The sequence below is a fragment of the Centrocercus urophasianus genome, unplaced genomic scaffold, assembly GCF_019232065.1.
Source record: "Centrocercus urophasianus isolate 14NV4802_14NV808 unplaced genomic scaffold, USGS_Curo_1.0 seq_46, whole genome shotgun sequence".
In the NCBI taxonomy this organism is placed as follows: domain Eukaryota; kingdom Metazoa; phylum Chordata; class Aves; order Galliformes; family Phasianidae; genus Centrocercus; species Centrocercus urophasianus.
The window spans coordinates 2,944,779-2,958,795 of NW_024885044.1; the positions used below are offsets into that span (position 1 = coordinate 2,944,779).

Below are 14,017 nucleotides of genomic sequence, written 5' to 3' on the forward strand. Positions count from 1 at the left end.
TTCCTGGTGGAGCACGCATCTTGAATTTTCCATCACAGCTGGCAGACTTGGTAGCATCAGCTGGTAGGGAGCTTTGTGCACTGCTGCTGCTCACTGTTACCCTCAGATGGCTCTGTGACACTTCCGATTTGCCCAGATCGAATGTATCTCAAGGAATTTCTGTGGTCTGATTGCTTTAAATTTGTATCCTTCTGAGCCGACTTGAATTTTGTTACAATTTTACCTGATACATAATTGGGAAGTCTCAATTTCAGAAGTATTTTTTGACAACTAAGGTGTATACCCAGAAGTAGTGATGCTAGTTAACTCTATAGGTGGAATAGGGAAACTGTTATCACGCTGCAAGTTCTTTGCATATTTTAGCGGTCTTTAATTATATTGAATTAATAGATTGAAAAGATAAGATGAGAATGAAAGTAGGTGATTCATGCAAAAGTGACATTACATGCAGTAGGAGCGTGTAGAAACATGTTTTGTAGAGTTTACCTCATTTCTGATAGACCATGAGTTGGAATCTTCCTCCTTTTTCCTTTCCTGCTGTGCTGTTGTCCTTCTGGCGTCGGTGTGTTCCTGCTGATCTGCAGGGTTTGGGGCAGAAGCCTCGGGTTCTCTCACTGCTATAGGCATGCACCTCACAGGTCTCCTGCCTGCAGTATCACACACCTGAGGTGTTTAGGACAATAATAGGAAGCGCGATCACATGCACACAAAGATTTGTATTCCATCTGACCACTTCCTGTCTTCCCTCCCTCTCTGCATCTCGCTCAGGCTGATTTCTGTGTTCGTGTTTGGCACCCAGTGTTCAGCCATTTTATTTTAGGGCTCCTTTCCATTTAATGTTGGCATGTAGCCAGCTGTGTACTTTTTGACTTCGAAGTAGCAATGAAGTCATTAGCTGCTGTAGGAGCTGTTCCCGTCTTGCTTGTACATGAGTCCCTTGGGGGGTCTGAGACCTGATTGCTAGCTTTGGAAAGTGTTGTATCCAGGACTGGCTGAAGAAATTACTGGAGTCCAGACATTTACGCTTGGCAATACAATTATGCTTCAACTCGATCTTTCAAAATGAAAACAGAAGCGCTTTGGAAGCGCCTGAAAACTTGAGGCAAGCACAAGACCCCCAGCAATGCTCCATCCACTGCCTGTGTGCTAAAGCAACGTCTCAGCAGTACTGAGTGTGGGGTACAGCAGGTGCTGTTGATCCATTTACGCTATGTTTGGTGGTCAGTACATCCTCACCTGGTGGGATTTTTTGCTGTAAATGAAGGGGAGATGAACTGGCCCAGTCACAGCTCCAGAAGTCGCAGCAGGTGGGGCTGCACCAGCAGATGGATTGGGGCACTGCACAGCTGTCAGGGCACAGCGCTGTCGCATATCTAAAAGCTGCTTGTTGATCCGCATGTTGCCCCTCTTTTTTTCTTTTTTTCTTTTTTTTTTTTCCATTAATAAAGACCACATTCACAGTGGGGGAGATGGGGAAAACAAAAAAACAAAAAAAAAAAACAAAAAAAAAAAAACCCTGTCTTTAGTGCTTCTTGCCAGCAAATGGTTATTGCAAACTAGCGAATTGTACAAGGCAAGGTGATTCAGCAAGTTTGACTTGAATCCTCCTACTGCTTCTGGTCAGTGTCTTTCAGTACCAGAAAAGAGAAGAATCACGAAGTGTACTGTGAAAATTCCATCCCTGTAAGTGATTGTATCAAGTTTCTTGATACAGTAAGTGAACTTTTAAGAGCATCTTTTATTCTAATATGCTGAATTATCTGTTCTTAGAGCAAAGAAGGTAAACTGGTGTGATATCTCGTGTGTGCGTGCTTGAAGAACAAGAAATCCAGTATGCAGTTCACACAGGTGTTTAATTGTACATGACAAATTAAAGGGTCTTTATCAACCTCGTACATCACAGAGCTCTTTGTAAACAGTTTTATTGTCATTCCTTACCTAAACTATTGCTAGTTAATTAGCTGAGGTAAAGGCAGCCCTGTAAGCAGAATTATGCTTCTTAACATTGGGTCTGTGATGGTCTCTGTGATACTTACAGGTGTGAAGGGACTGTGAAGCCAGTTGAACTGGTTGTATGCAGGAATTTGCAGAGCTGAAGGGGAGCCTCAGAGTGACCTGGAGCCAGAGCAGCACGCTGTGCCATCCCACCCTGCACACTGAGCACGGCCCTGTGCTGGCCCTGCCCCACAGTCACCGGCTGTGCAGCCCCAAAGGTCCCAGGGCAGGCAGCCTTCCTCTCAGCTCCCTGCAGGGCACTGGTGCTAGCCTTTCACCTTTACGGTGAGAATAGTGCAGTGGACACGGGTGAAACAAACCTACAGGTTGGGTTAATTAGATTTATGCTTAGGAATGCCTTTTTTGAGTTTTGTGCTGACTGCATTATGGCCCTGTTCCCTTGGAAAATAAGTGTGTCCCAGGCCTAGCACCTGATGCTGCAGCGTGAGTTGTGCTCAGAAGCAGCGCAGTGTCTGCTTTTGCATTCAGACTTTTTCACAGTGTGTTTCTTGACAGTAACTTTTATTGAGACAGCTGTGATGTGTTTTTATCAGTGCTTCAGTAATTTGTATTTCTTGCTTTGTAACTTAGAGAATGATTCTGTTCTTCTACAAATAGACAGTGTCTGTTTGCTCTTAATTTTCATATCACGTTCCTGTCAATGGCCGCATACTAGGAAGTGCACGTACCTCATGTAAGTAAATATTATTATGTATTAAAACAGTAAAAGCAAAGCAGTTGTGCTTTTCACAACGTTTAAAAGAGAGAACTTAGGGAAGCAATATGTTGTCCTTTGTATGTGTTACATCACGTGTGTGGAAGTGGTGATACTTCAGGGAGCATTGAGTGAAGTTCTCAGAAAGAATATAGAAACGGTCACAATCAGATCTGTGCAACGTAAATCATATTTAACTGTAATTTTAACTGTATTTTTAACACTATTATTTGATCAGCCTTTTCATTTTTACATTTTATTTACATATATATATATATATATATATATATATATGTAGTTAAGTATTCTACGAGCTTTGGAACTTTTTTTTTTAAAGCTACCTTACCATGTATTTGGAGGAAAAAACGGTCACCTCATTTTGCTCTTAAAATAATGACCAGTACCTCCCTTCTGGTTCAGAACTGGAAGTTCTTTGTGCTTTTGTTTCCAGTCCTCTCACAACTCCATCTGTTCAGTCACACTTCCAGCAGAGCACACAGCACCTGAACCTTCCCAGACCAACAAAGGAATCCAGACTTCTCTTCCAAAATGCCATAAAGCGGTTACAAGATCTCTGACTAAGTTTTCTTTTTTAAAAACAGAATTCTGTGACATGTTTTCTTCAACCATTCATTTCAATGCTGTGTTTTTTCCCCCTTTTCTACTTGCAAGGTAAATCTGGGCCTGCTAGGATGTTCTTTTTAAAGCATTAAATATACTTCCCAAGTTCCAAGTTGTGGTTGGTTGTGTTATTGGGAAAGTAAATCAGAAATGAGCGTTAAATTCAAATTAGTTTGATTATTATTTTTTTTAACTTAATAATCTGTTTGGCAGTGTGCTCACTGCATAGGTTTGGAGTCTGACTTACGCTGCTGCCACAGGTGGGATCACTCTTCCCCGAGCATAGTTTGTTTTCAAGGAATATTGGATTTTCCTGACCTTTTATGTCATTCTAATTTCATGTTTCTTGTATTGAAATGTCATTTTTTTTTTTTTAATAGTGCCTAAAATAGACTTTATTTGTTTTCCTGAGAGCTATGTGCAGCTTTCCTTTGGCCCATTTAAATATTGAAAACAGCAGGATTTGAGATTTTTCTTGTAATCCTCAACTAATAGAGTCTAATGCTTTGTTTGGCCTACCCTACACAGCCGAAGCAAAAGTTTTAAATGAGATTAAAAATTTGACCTTATTAACCCATGGCCTGTAGAGATACAGAAGGGCATTGGGAGCTCGCGAGGCGGGGAAAGCAGGCAGAGCTGCTGTTGTGCTGGCTGTTGTGTTGGTACCTGGAGCAGGGAAGAGGAACGAATCAGTTCCAAAGGTCCAGCTTTCATGGTTGAGGGAAATGAAGTTCGATCACTTTTGTAAATTTGAGGTGCAATCTGCCAGAGATTTCTCAAAAGAATTTTGTCAGCACAGGGGGTGGCCGAGGTGCTGGCTGGCCTTCCTCACCTGCACTTCCTGAGCCACAGTGACATCCATTGCCCTTCTTTAAAGGGAAGTTCCAGGTGCAGGTGAGCTGTTGGATGAGTGATCGAGGAACACGTTGAGCTTCAGAGGAATTACATATCCCATTGTCATGGAAAATTTATGCTTAGTAAATATTACCAAACACAAAATGACATGGTGCATTCATTGCTGTGTAATAAGAGTCCTTGTTTACTGGGCATGCTGTAGGGCCATGGCAACAGACGCAGAAATAGGCACTGTGAGCTTTCATTCCTGTTGTAAAGACGGTGATGCTGTCAGGCAGTTTGTTAATTGCTGGAGTCTTACATCGCTCCACGTTCGTTATCGCTTTCAGTGCTGCTGCTAACTCGGGAGCTGTGGAGACGTGTAAATATGAAAGTTTGACAAGAACCTGTAACAATAATACTCCCTTTCTTGGTCTGATGTGGAAGAGTCAGGTAACTGATGGATTGAGAAATTTAGCCACAAGAACTCTAGGGGGAAAAGAATCTTAACAGTAGTTCACATAAAAATCAGGAGACTTTCTAAATACCTGTTCCGAAACAAAGCAAAATGACTGAATGTAACTTTTTACGTAGTCCTTTGAAAACACTGGTGCCTTGCTTCACCCTGGGCATATCAGTTGTCCTTTTGACCTCAATGGGGCAGTTTGGATTCTGTGTTCACTGAGTTCGTGACCTTAGCTAAAGACTAGAGGCAAAGTCAAGCCAGACATTTTGCTCGCACTATCAGCGAGAAATGTTTCCTGCTGTCATAGCATTATTTATGTGTTGTTTTTTTTTTTTTTTTCTTTTTTAATTCCTGGCTCATTGCCTTGCTCCCATCAGCAATGCCAAAACCAGTACTCCTCAGGTACAAACGTGGGGTGTAAGGTGGTCTGCTGGGTGGGTCAGGAGCTCTAGTGGACTCAGGAATTGACTCCTAACTACCGATCATTTCATTTCCATTCTGCATCAGACTTTGGTGCCCTTGTGCCTTGAGAGCACATTTGTGATGGGCAGTGCTAAGGAGCTGATGTTTTGAGGACAGTCGCATTGTTCTCTGTTGAGTTTTGCTGCCAGTCCATATGTGTTCGGTGCAGCCCAGTGGCGCAGAGCGAGGTGACTGCGTGCTGCTGTTTGCTTTGTGTCTGCAGGACTCGCATTGCAGATGTGCTTTCCCAGTGTGTGTGTGATGGGATCCTGTGAGCCTGCATCTACGAGGCAGCGTGGCATGCAGCTGCACGTGGTTGTTTTCAGTGACAGATCTTTTACAGCAGTTAAAGTAATCTTTCACACGATAATCAAAATTCCCCCCACTCTTGGACTGCTGCGTCTGCCCCGTTACTCCAGCAGTACTTCTTGTTCTGCTGTTCTGCACTCTTGGATAGTGAATATGCTTTCAGTTTCGTTTTGCTGGTTGTGAATAAATACAGAAAGGAAGAAGTGATAGAAAGCATTTACAGCATGAGTGGTTAGTTATTTAGGTGGATTGAAATTTTGAAGGTGTACTCAGCAAACTGGAAGTGTGACCGTTGCCTTTTAAAGAATAAAGCAGCATAGTGTTGTAGTTTGGAGCCTTTGAGGTGCTGTTCTGAAAAATGTGAGTTTTCAAAATAAGTAATATTAGAAATAAATGATGTATGTTTAGGGACACAAGTGTTTTGTAAAATGTTTTGGTGAAGATTAAAAGGTGGGTTAGATGACTCAGGGAGGTCGTCTTTTGTTCTGTTTCAATAATAACTTGGCTAATTTGCTTTACCTCAAAGCAGTAACGTTATGTTATGTATTGTTACATGTGTAGCAAGAAATGATTAATGTAACAGCTTCATCCCAGTGCTTTATGTGAAGTTCCAGTTTACAGACTCAATCCCAGTCATACCTGCAGGAGGTGAGAGCCTGCACCGAACGTGTGATCAGGCATTTCTTTTGGTGGTACTATTTAGCACTGAGAACAACTGTTGTCAGGATAGCAAAAGGCGTGCAGTACAGCTCCTTACAGATATATTAGAGGCAATAGTTTGTTTGCCTGTTACACGTTTTGGTTTGCCTGCAGTTAATCCTAAATGTGAATGCTCACAAACAGCATTCAGACTGGATTTCTAGCCTACACTTGTGCTTGTAGTTGAAAATAATTGTATGTATTCACTTCAGTCCTTTATTGTAGGCTTTGCGCCCGATCTGTTTGAATGTCTGTGCTAGGTTGAGATTTCTGCTCTAGCTTTTTCTGCTGACATTGTTTTCATGTTTGTTTTTGTGTGTGTGTAACTCATTGTGCTCTGCTCTCCTTTCATTTATTTCTACTTATTGTAATTTACTCTTTTTTTATTATTATTTCTTTTCAATTTCTGTTTTCTAAATAACTTTAATGTATTTCTAGTATTTCGTATTAATATGAATCAAAATCAGCTAATTTTGCAGAATGTCTTTGTACTGCTGTCAGACAGCAGTAATTTTTATTTAAGCATAATTGAATATCCACTTTTGGAAACAAATAGATGTTCACTGTGTAAGTAGAGAGGATTTGAGATGTTTGTTCAGAGTCTCTCTACAAAAATATTCAGTACTGAGGAAAATTTATTCAGTGTTAACAATATAGTTTTGCTAGAATATTTTTAATGTTCTGTTTCAAAGAGATGCTCTGCTTTTATGGCCTATACATTTAATAATGTATTTAATTACAGGGAAAAGAAAATGAAAATTCAGGATATTAAGAACAATATTAAAGAAGCTATAGAGGTAAGCATACAAGCTAATATTGTTAACTCTTCACAGTTAGGTGTGTAGACACGTTTTGCAATGTCTTTTACTTTTCTGCAGACAATAGTGACAGCAATGGGCAACTTGGCACCTCCAGTTGAACTAGCCAATCCAGAGAACCAGTTTCGAATCGACTACATCTTAAATTTAGCTAACCAGATAGACTTCGATTTCCCACCGGTAAGTAAAGAATCCTCATTGGCTGCAGTCATGCTTTTTTGCAAATGATTTTCGCTGCACTGTAGTAGATGTTTACAAAAAACAGTGGACTGGTCTTTGGGAATTACTACTGTAGGTATCATGAGTCAGTGCTAATTAAAGTACAGCAACATGGTCAGAGTATGCAGGTCTCTGAACGCAGAGGTCCTTGTCTCCTTTCTTTCGCTCCATTGCAATCAGCAGCTACAGTGAAGAAGAGCAGTGTGGGCAGTGATGTTTGGGTATTTGCCCTGCCCAAAAAGGGGGAAGATGTGTGCAGCAGCCAGTTGATAATTAGCTGGCATTTAGTGATACTGTATTTCTCTCTTCTGGAAAAATAGTAGAGTTTTCTTGCTGATTCAGATGTTTTCTGACAGCTGTGTCAACCAGACTTTCTGCAAAGGTTCCACATAACTATGTCCTTGCCCCAGCCCTTGCCAGTCCTAGTTAATGATTCTAAATCCCAGCAGCCCCAGAGTAAATGCAGAAAGTATAATTACTTGTTTGGTGATATAACTTTGTGCCTACTCACTGCGATTAGTTTCTATTGTATCTATCCCAAGCAGGCAAGCAGTAGAAACCCACGAAAATACAGTTTGCACTCACTGAACTCTTGAATACTGAGATGTTATTAATTGCTGGGGAATATCTTGTACTTGCAGTAATGCAGGAATGCATCACTTTCTGTGTAATGTTCCAATGAGGGTAGAAATTGCGATACATCAAAATCAGGATCCATTTACACTGCAGTTTTGTTTCCAGCAGTAGTTGGTCTCAGGTGCTTGAAAGGAAAGTGCAGGCAGATGTGGGATAGTTTGCACCACAGCAACGTTTTCGTAACTGATTTATAAACAATATTGAACAAGCTGGTCTGTGAAACCAGCAAGTTACCTTTTGCAACTGCTGCTTCTGGGAACTTAGCTGCTTCTGTCAGCCTTTATTACAAAGAGAAAAACAACTTGGAACTTGCTTTGTGTACAAGGCAAAAGTTATGTGCTATTAGCAATATGAGTGTTGTGTTGCGTTAGCAGTGAGCAGGCACAGAAAGATGGATGGAAAGAGGGAAGTTTGTAGCACATAGAATGTAATATTAATCATTTTAGGGCCATTTTATGATTCTATCTTAAGAAATGTTATGGCATTTTGAGATATTTTCTAAGATACCTGTTTGATAGCTCTCGATGTTATTTGCAGGAACATTTTGTCAATTTATTGAAGATCTTTCTGCAGTTGGACAAAGAATTTTGTACTTTAAGGACAGTGTTAGCAGAATATTTGAGGGAAAGAACAGCAGCTTTGTACTCCACCCTGCACGCTTTTGAGTTGGCCAGGTGCCTGCAGCTCTCCTGCTGCCCATTGTCTCATGGTAGTTCAGTTTGCAGTCTGTAACAGTGCTGTGGCAAGTTTCTGTGACCTGTTTCTTACTGAAATACTTTTTTCCTCGTCTCCTCTATCTCAGAGAGAGGTTTTTCTTCAGTTCAGTTGGAATGCAGTGATTATTTTTTTCTTTTCCCTGAAAGAGCTGGTTGTATAGCAGTCAGGGAGCAAGCCGGGCAGGTATGTGCTGGATATGTGTTAATTTAATTCATATCAAATACGCACTGAGGACAAATGAAGAGTTCTGACGTGATTTCCTATTCGGTTTCAGTCTGAATCAGAATATGTTTTCAATTCAGTGTTGGCTGGGGCTCTTCCCATTTAGCAAAAGTATTTTTAATGTGTTTCTTCAAAGGAAAACCAAAACAAACAAATTTGCCCTCAGAATTTTTTTGGGGAACATAAAGTAATGCTTAGATACAGCTAGGGAAGTTCTCTTTTTACTCTGAGTGCTGTTTTTAATATAAAAATAAATAGTCAGTATCTTTTATTTCCAGTAGCCTGCAGAGCAGCGAGCCCTTCCAAATCAAATGAAAGCCCTCTTGTAAGTAGTATTTACTAGTAGGGAAGTGTGTGTCAACAGCCTGGCTGTATCTGTTTATAGAATTGGGCTAATTTACACTAATTAGTAATAGCCTGAGGTTCTCATAAAACAAAGTCGTTGGTTTTTTGTAGCAACTGCAATGATCAGTACTATTGCACTTGTTTGTTCTTTTACGTTTGCAATGCATTCTGAGATCCTTGGATAGGAGAGACAACAAAGTGGACTGAGGTTCGGAACGTAAGTCATCAGCTTCTGTGACTAGATGATGTCTGGTGCTTTTATGTGCTGTGTTGCTGTGTAAAGTAGTAGATATACTCTTACCAGGTCTATAAATAATTTCAAGTCTACTGAGGAGTCTTTGGAAGTGTGTTGGATAACATGAAACTTGAGGAATAACTGTGCTCCAATAAAACTGGGTTTTCTTTCACTGAGCAAAGGTATTGTTAAATTTTTAAGCCCTGAGTCTATAGAAGTTTAGGCCTATGCTTAACTTTGACTAGTGGCTAGTTTTGTAGACTTTAAGAAGTATTTCATAGGTAACTGTTCGTAGGGTTGAGGTTTTAAGCATCAGCCGCTAGTTTAGAAATAGTATTGTTGGCTCCTTTTACCTTTGATGACTGTATAAGTTAGTATTTATCTGATTTTTGAGATGGTCAGAATGTAGGTTATAGTTCTTTGATGCAAGAAAAACTGAACTTGCATTCTAATTATGTATATTAGCTCAGCACTTTGGAAGATGTATCATTTTCTATAAGTGGAAATAGCCTTATGTTAGTTATGTATTGTATCTAAGGAAGCTTCAGCGTGGTGACTGGTCTGGTAAAATTTGGAAAACCTTTTTGCTCTTGTAAAATTGGCAACTCCAGTGCAAGAAATTGCAATGCTAATCAGATTCATGTAATCTATTGTTAATATGAATAGCACTGATAAATATTGTATGTAGTGTTTTATTGGCATCATTAGGAAATGTATCCTTGCTAAAATGACAGGACAGGAAAGGACTAAGTCTTGCCAAAAGTGTCCAGTCTTGTTGGTTTGAATGAGCACTGAGAACAAGAGAGAGCTCTTGCTTTCTGTGGAGAGGGACTGAAAGCAGAAATCTTTTTCTAAAATGCTACGCTGCCCATTTTTTAATGAAAGATTATCTTTTACGTAGGACCATCGTCGTTGCCTTTATTAAAGCTGAGTTTTTATCATGTGATTAAATTGTCACTGGCCAGCATGATTAGTTTAAGCAAAGAAAAAGGAAGTTAAACTGAAAAAACCCTCCCAAGTTAATCAAACCAACTCAGCTGAGGTAGTGGAAGGACTTAATTTTAATCACTGGGCTGACTGTAATTGTGCACTAGTTAAAGCCTTAGGAGTGAGGCAGAAATCTTTCTGTATTGATGCGCTCGTATGAATCTGTATGCCCACATGTGATAACTGCTACTGGGCATGTGTTTTAATCATGCCATGATAAGTGATATTTTTAAAAAGAAGAAATTCTATTAGTTGAAACAGAAAATAAAAATGAGAGATTATCATAGATGGGCTTAGAATTGACTTTTCTATCACTGTTGTCACTATTTAGCTCATTCCAGATAAAATGTAGTTGTGCTTCTATATTTGCAGTATCAAAAATCAACTGCTTTAGTATTTTTGATAGTTCTCATGAGCTTCCACCTTTTTCAAGCGTAGGCTGGTGCTGGATGGACCGGCTTATGGAGGTGGTATTTGTATTCCTGCTCTGCATACCAGACAGCAGCTAGGATATTTTCTCCATCCCTAATGCCAACTGTAATAGTGGCTTTTTTCCTCATCCCTTTTCTTTTTGTTATTACTTTTAGAAGGGGAAAGGAAATGCTTCTGTTCTATGAGTACGATCAACCAGCGTGAACCAAACTGCCAAGCAGAACCTATTTGTTTTGGGTCTTAGTCTCTTCGTAAAGTAGTCAAAATAGGCAGCTGTAAGTACTGTTCAGCTTTTCTTAATTAACATAGACTCAGTTGTGGGAGATGTGTCTCCCGAAAATACTGTACTAACTTCAGTTGGCAGTAGGTTCAGAACATCCACTGTTGCAATCTGAAATAACTGTGGCACTTCTGTGGTGTATGCTTCTCTAGACCCAGGGAAATGGATCTGCAGAAGAGATGGGACAGTTTTTAGGGTGTTGGTGAAATTGTCTGCAGGTTTTTCGGTCCCTGTTTATTTTTTATTACACTACTCCATTGTAGTTATTTTGGATCTGCCACTGCCAGCACTGCTGAATGGTTTTATTATGGTTTCTGAGTGGTGTCTTTGAGGCCTGGCGTTACCACACACCGGCCTCGGCCTCAAAGCTGCCCTCACATCCCATCCGCCCACAGCACAGCCCGGCCCTCTCCCCACCGCACCGCTGAGTGCCGCTCTGCCTTGCGCCAGAAAAACCTTCTCGGGTCCCCACGTAAATCAGAGCATTGAACTGCTCCAGGTTAAAAATAACCCCAGCAACCCTTACTCCTTCTCTCATCTATTCTGGGGAGGTTATTTTTACCTGGAAGCAGTTTTTGAGGGCTGCTTTACTCCCGTGCACTGTTCAGTAGGAGTGAAGTGATACAAGTTGTGTAATGCATTAATGTGCAGTCAGGGCAGAGGAGAGGGTGGAAACATTAATGGCAGTGTCTTCAAAAAAAAAAAAAGCAAACAAGAAAATACAGTCGAAGGAACGAAAGATGTGAGCTGGGGTCTGTTTGCTGCCGAAAGCCTCCCTTAATTATGGAAGCAAAATTGCAGATAATACCAACTCGATCCATATCATGATATATATCTTGTTATTCATATCAAAATACATCATGGAAGAGGCAGAGAACTTTTCTGGTTTGACAGCATTACCTACTTAATGAGGTAACAACGAACACGTTCCCCTCTAATGGGAGACACTTCTCATGGGGCTCTGTGCTTTTGGCACACAGGTGAGGAAGCAGGCAAAGCACTTTCTCTGGGGGACGTAGCTGTGCTGTGCTGGGGAAGCAAGGCTGGAGCCTGTTTACCTTGGGTGTCTGCACACCGTTCTGTGGAATTCTGGTAGCTACCAGCAAGTGAAGCGTTCAGACTTGTTTTATGACTTGAAGCAAGTCGCCTCACTTGTCTTGTGTGCTTTTATTAGTGTCTTGTATGCCTTGTCATTTACAAAATACTGACAATACATCCTGGACATATATTTAAGCATCCTGAGGTGCAAAAGTGTTAGAAAAGGTGGATGTGCAAATATACATTGTAAATGTAAAGGATCGGAGAGTACTAGAAACAGTGTCAGCAAAATGGTGTGATAGGAGATCCTCAGAAGTATTCTTTACTTGCTCTTTCTGGTACTTGACTTTAAATATAGCCTAAATTATGAGTACCCATGTATTGAAAGAAAGAAAGAAAGAAAGAAGTGTCCCTTCTGACTTCTGTGAACAGACGTGAGATGAAATGGAAGGGTAAAGCGGCTTTAATAATTAACCTTGTGGTTGATGTCTTGGTTTGCATGCTGCAGTTCTTCCAGCTACACCTGATACAGTTCTTAAATGTGGCAGCATCTGCAGAAACAACTCTCTTCTCTCCTTCAGTAATCTGAATTTTATTGCCTTTAACAGCTATTTCTAATGGCAGTGAAAATGGGGTGCTTTTATTTCTTATGCTTCAGCTTGTAAAATGCCGCAAACAAGAACGCATTTTGAGTATGAGGTGAAGTTGTTACTGACTGGGAAAATTAAAGGAGCATGCATTGAATTCTGCTGTGTTTTGATTGAGGTGTTCATGTAGTTTAGTTAAAATCCAGTATTTCCTCAATTTGGAGAATCTACAATCCAGGACTTCCAGATGACGTTATTTGCAGATCTCTTCTGTAGTGTAGTCATTTTTATTGTATAGAAAATAAAAATAACAAATACACTTCTACTTTATTATTAATTAATTTGATTAACATTCAAAGTAAATGCTAATGCTTTCTTCAAATTTGTATTTTATTGAGTCAGTTCCCACCATACCATACTTGTAGGTTTGTAAGTTCACATTTAGAAATTCATTTGGAGACATGGTGACTTAATTTCTCTTGATACATCATCTTTGTTTTCTTCAGAGCAGTCTTGAGGAGCAAGAACAGATTAATTCAATTTATGCTGAAACAGAAGAGCTGTCAGCTGAATTAAACAGGAAATAGGCATAAATTTAATATAGAAATTCTTAAGCATTTTCTGGTTTTAATCACAGTAAGACACCGTCACAGAATATTGGTGTATGCATAGATGAAGTAGAATTTCACCTGTGAGCCTGCTTGGTGTTGCTGTAGCTTGACAATTACTTCTGTAACGGTCTCTATTAAGATTGGGCACCAAAGTAAATGTGCACATTGCCCTGTGGATGTGATTTTGGTCGTACAACAGAACTGCAGTAGAGTCTTCAGTAGAGTCCCACCTTCCTGCAAACCAGCAAGTCGTCAGGGTTTTCAGCTTACCTTTGGGAGAGCACAAGAAGCCCTCCAGGTTTTCTTTTCTTCCTTTTCATTTTGGTAGGATAGTCTCCAACTGAGAGTAACATTAGCTTTTTCCTTCTTGTGATCTAAATATTTAGTTTATTTCTGTCTTCCCAAAGGTGTTTTCTTGAGTTCAGGAAAAACAACTAAATAAAATTAATTTCAATTTGTCTGTAATGTGAGATGAAGGGGGGGAATTCAGTTTGGATATAAGGAAAACCAGTAATCCTTTTAAAGCACAGGGCTGAACTATCATTCAGGGTAGCACTCTTGGAATGTCAGGGTTGTTGAAATGATTTCAGTAGTTCTTACAGCACCCTTCTGGAAAAATGCTAAATACTGGGTGTAGCTTAAGAACTTACACAAGAAGTTCTACATTGTACGTAGTTGTACACTGCAGTAATGCATGTGCGTTCCTACTTACATGAATTAAATGACTTGTCTTTGACACAAGTGAAAGCATGAACTTCTACAAAATCACGTTTTGCTTGTTTCGTTGCA

General features: G+C 40.1%; 1 protein-coding gene across 3 annotated transcripts in view; it reads left to right on the plus strand.

Moving 5' to 3' along the window:
• The window catches only part of LOC122168823 (guanine nucleotide-binding protein G(s) subunit alpha), a 56,963-nt gene that overhangs the window by 1,228 nt on the left and 41,718 nt on the right, over positions 1-14,017 (plus strand). The window contains exons 1-3 of one of the 3 annotated variants that reach the window (XM_042834435.1): positions 4,988-5,033; positions 6,844-6,898; positions 6,980-7,099. In XM_042834435.1, the coding sequence (XP_042690369.1) occupies positions 5,011-5,033; positions 6,844-6,898; positions 6,980-7,099 (198 nt within the window). In that variant the 5' untranslated portion in view covers positions 4,988-5,010. Of the gene's footprint in view, positions 1-4,987; positions 5,034-5,744; positions 5,763-6,843; positions 6,899-6,979; positions 7,100-14,017 lie in introns of those variants that run through there. The other 2 variants (XM_042834437.1, XM_042834436.1) reach the window with 2 other exon arrangements.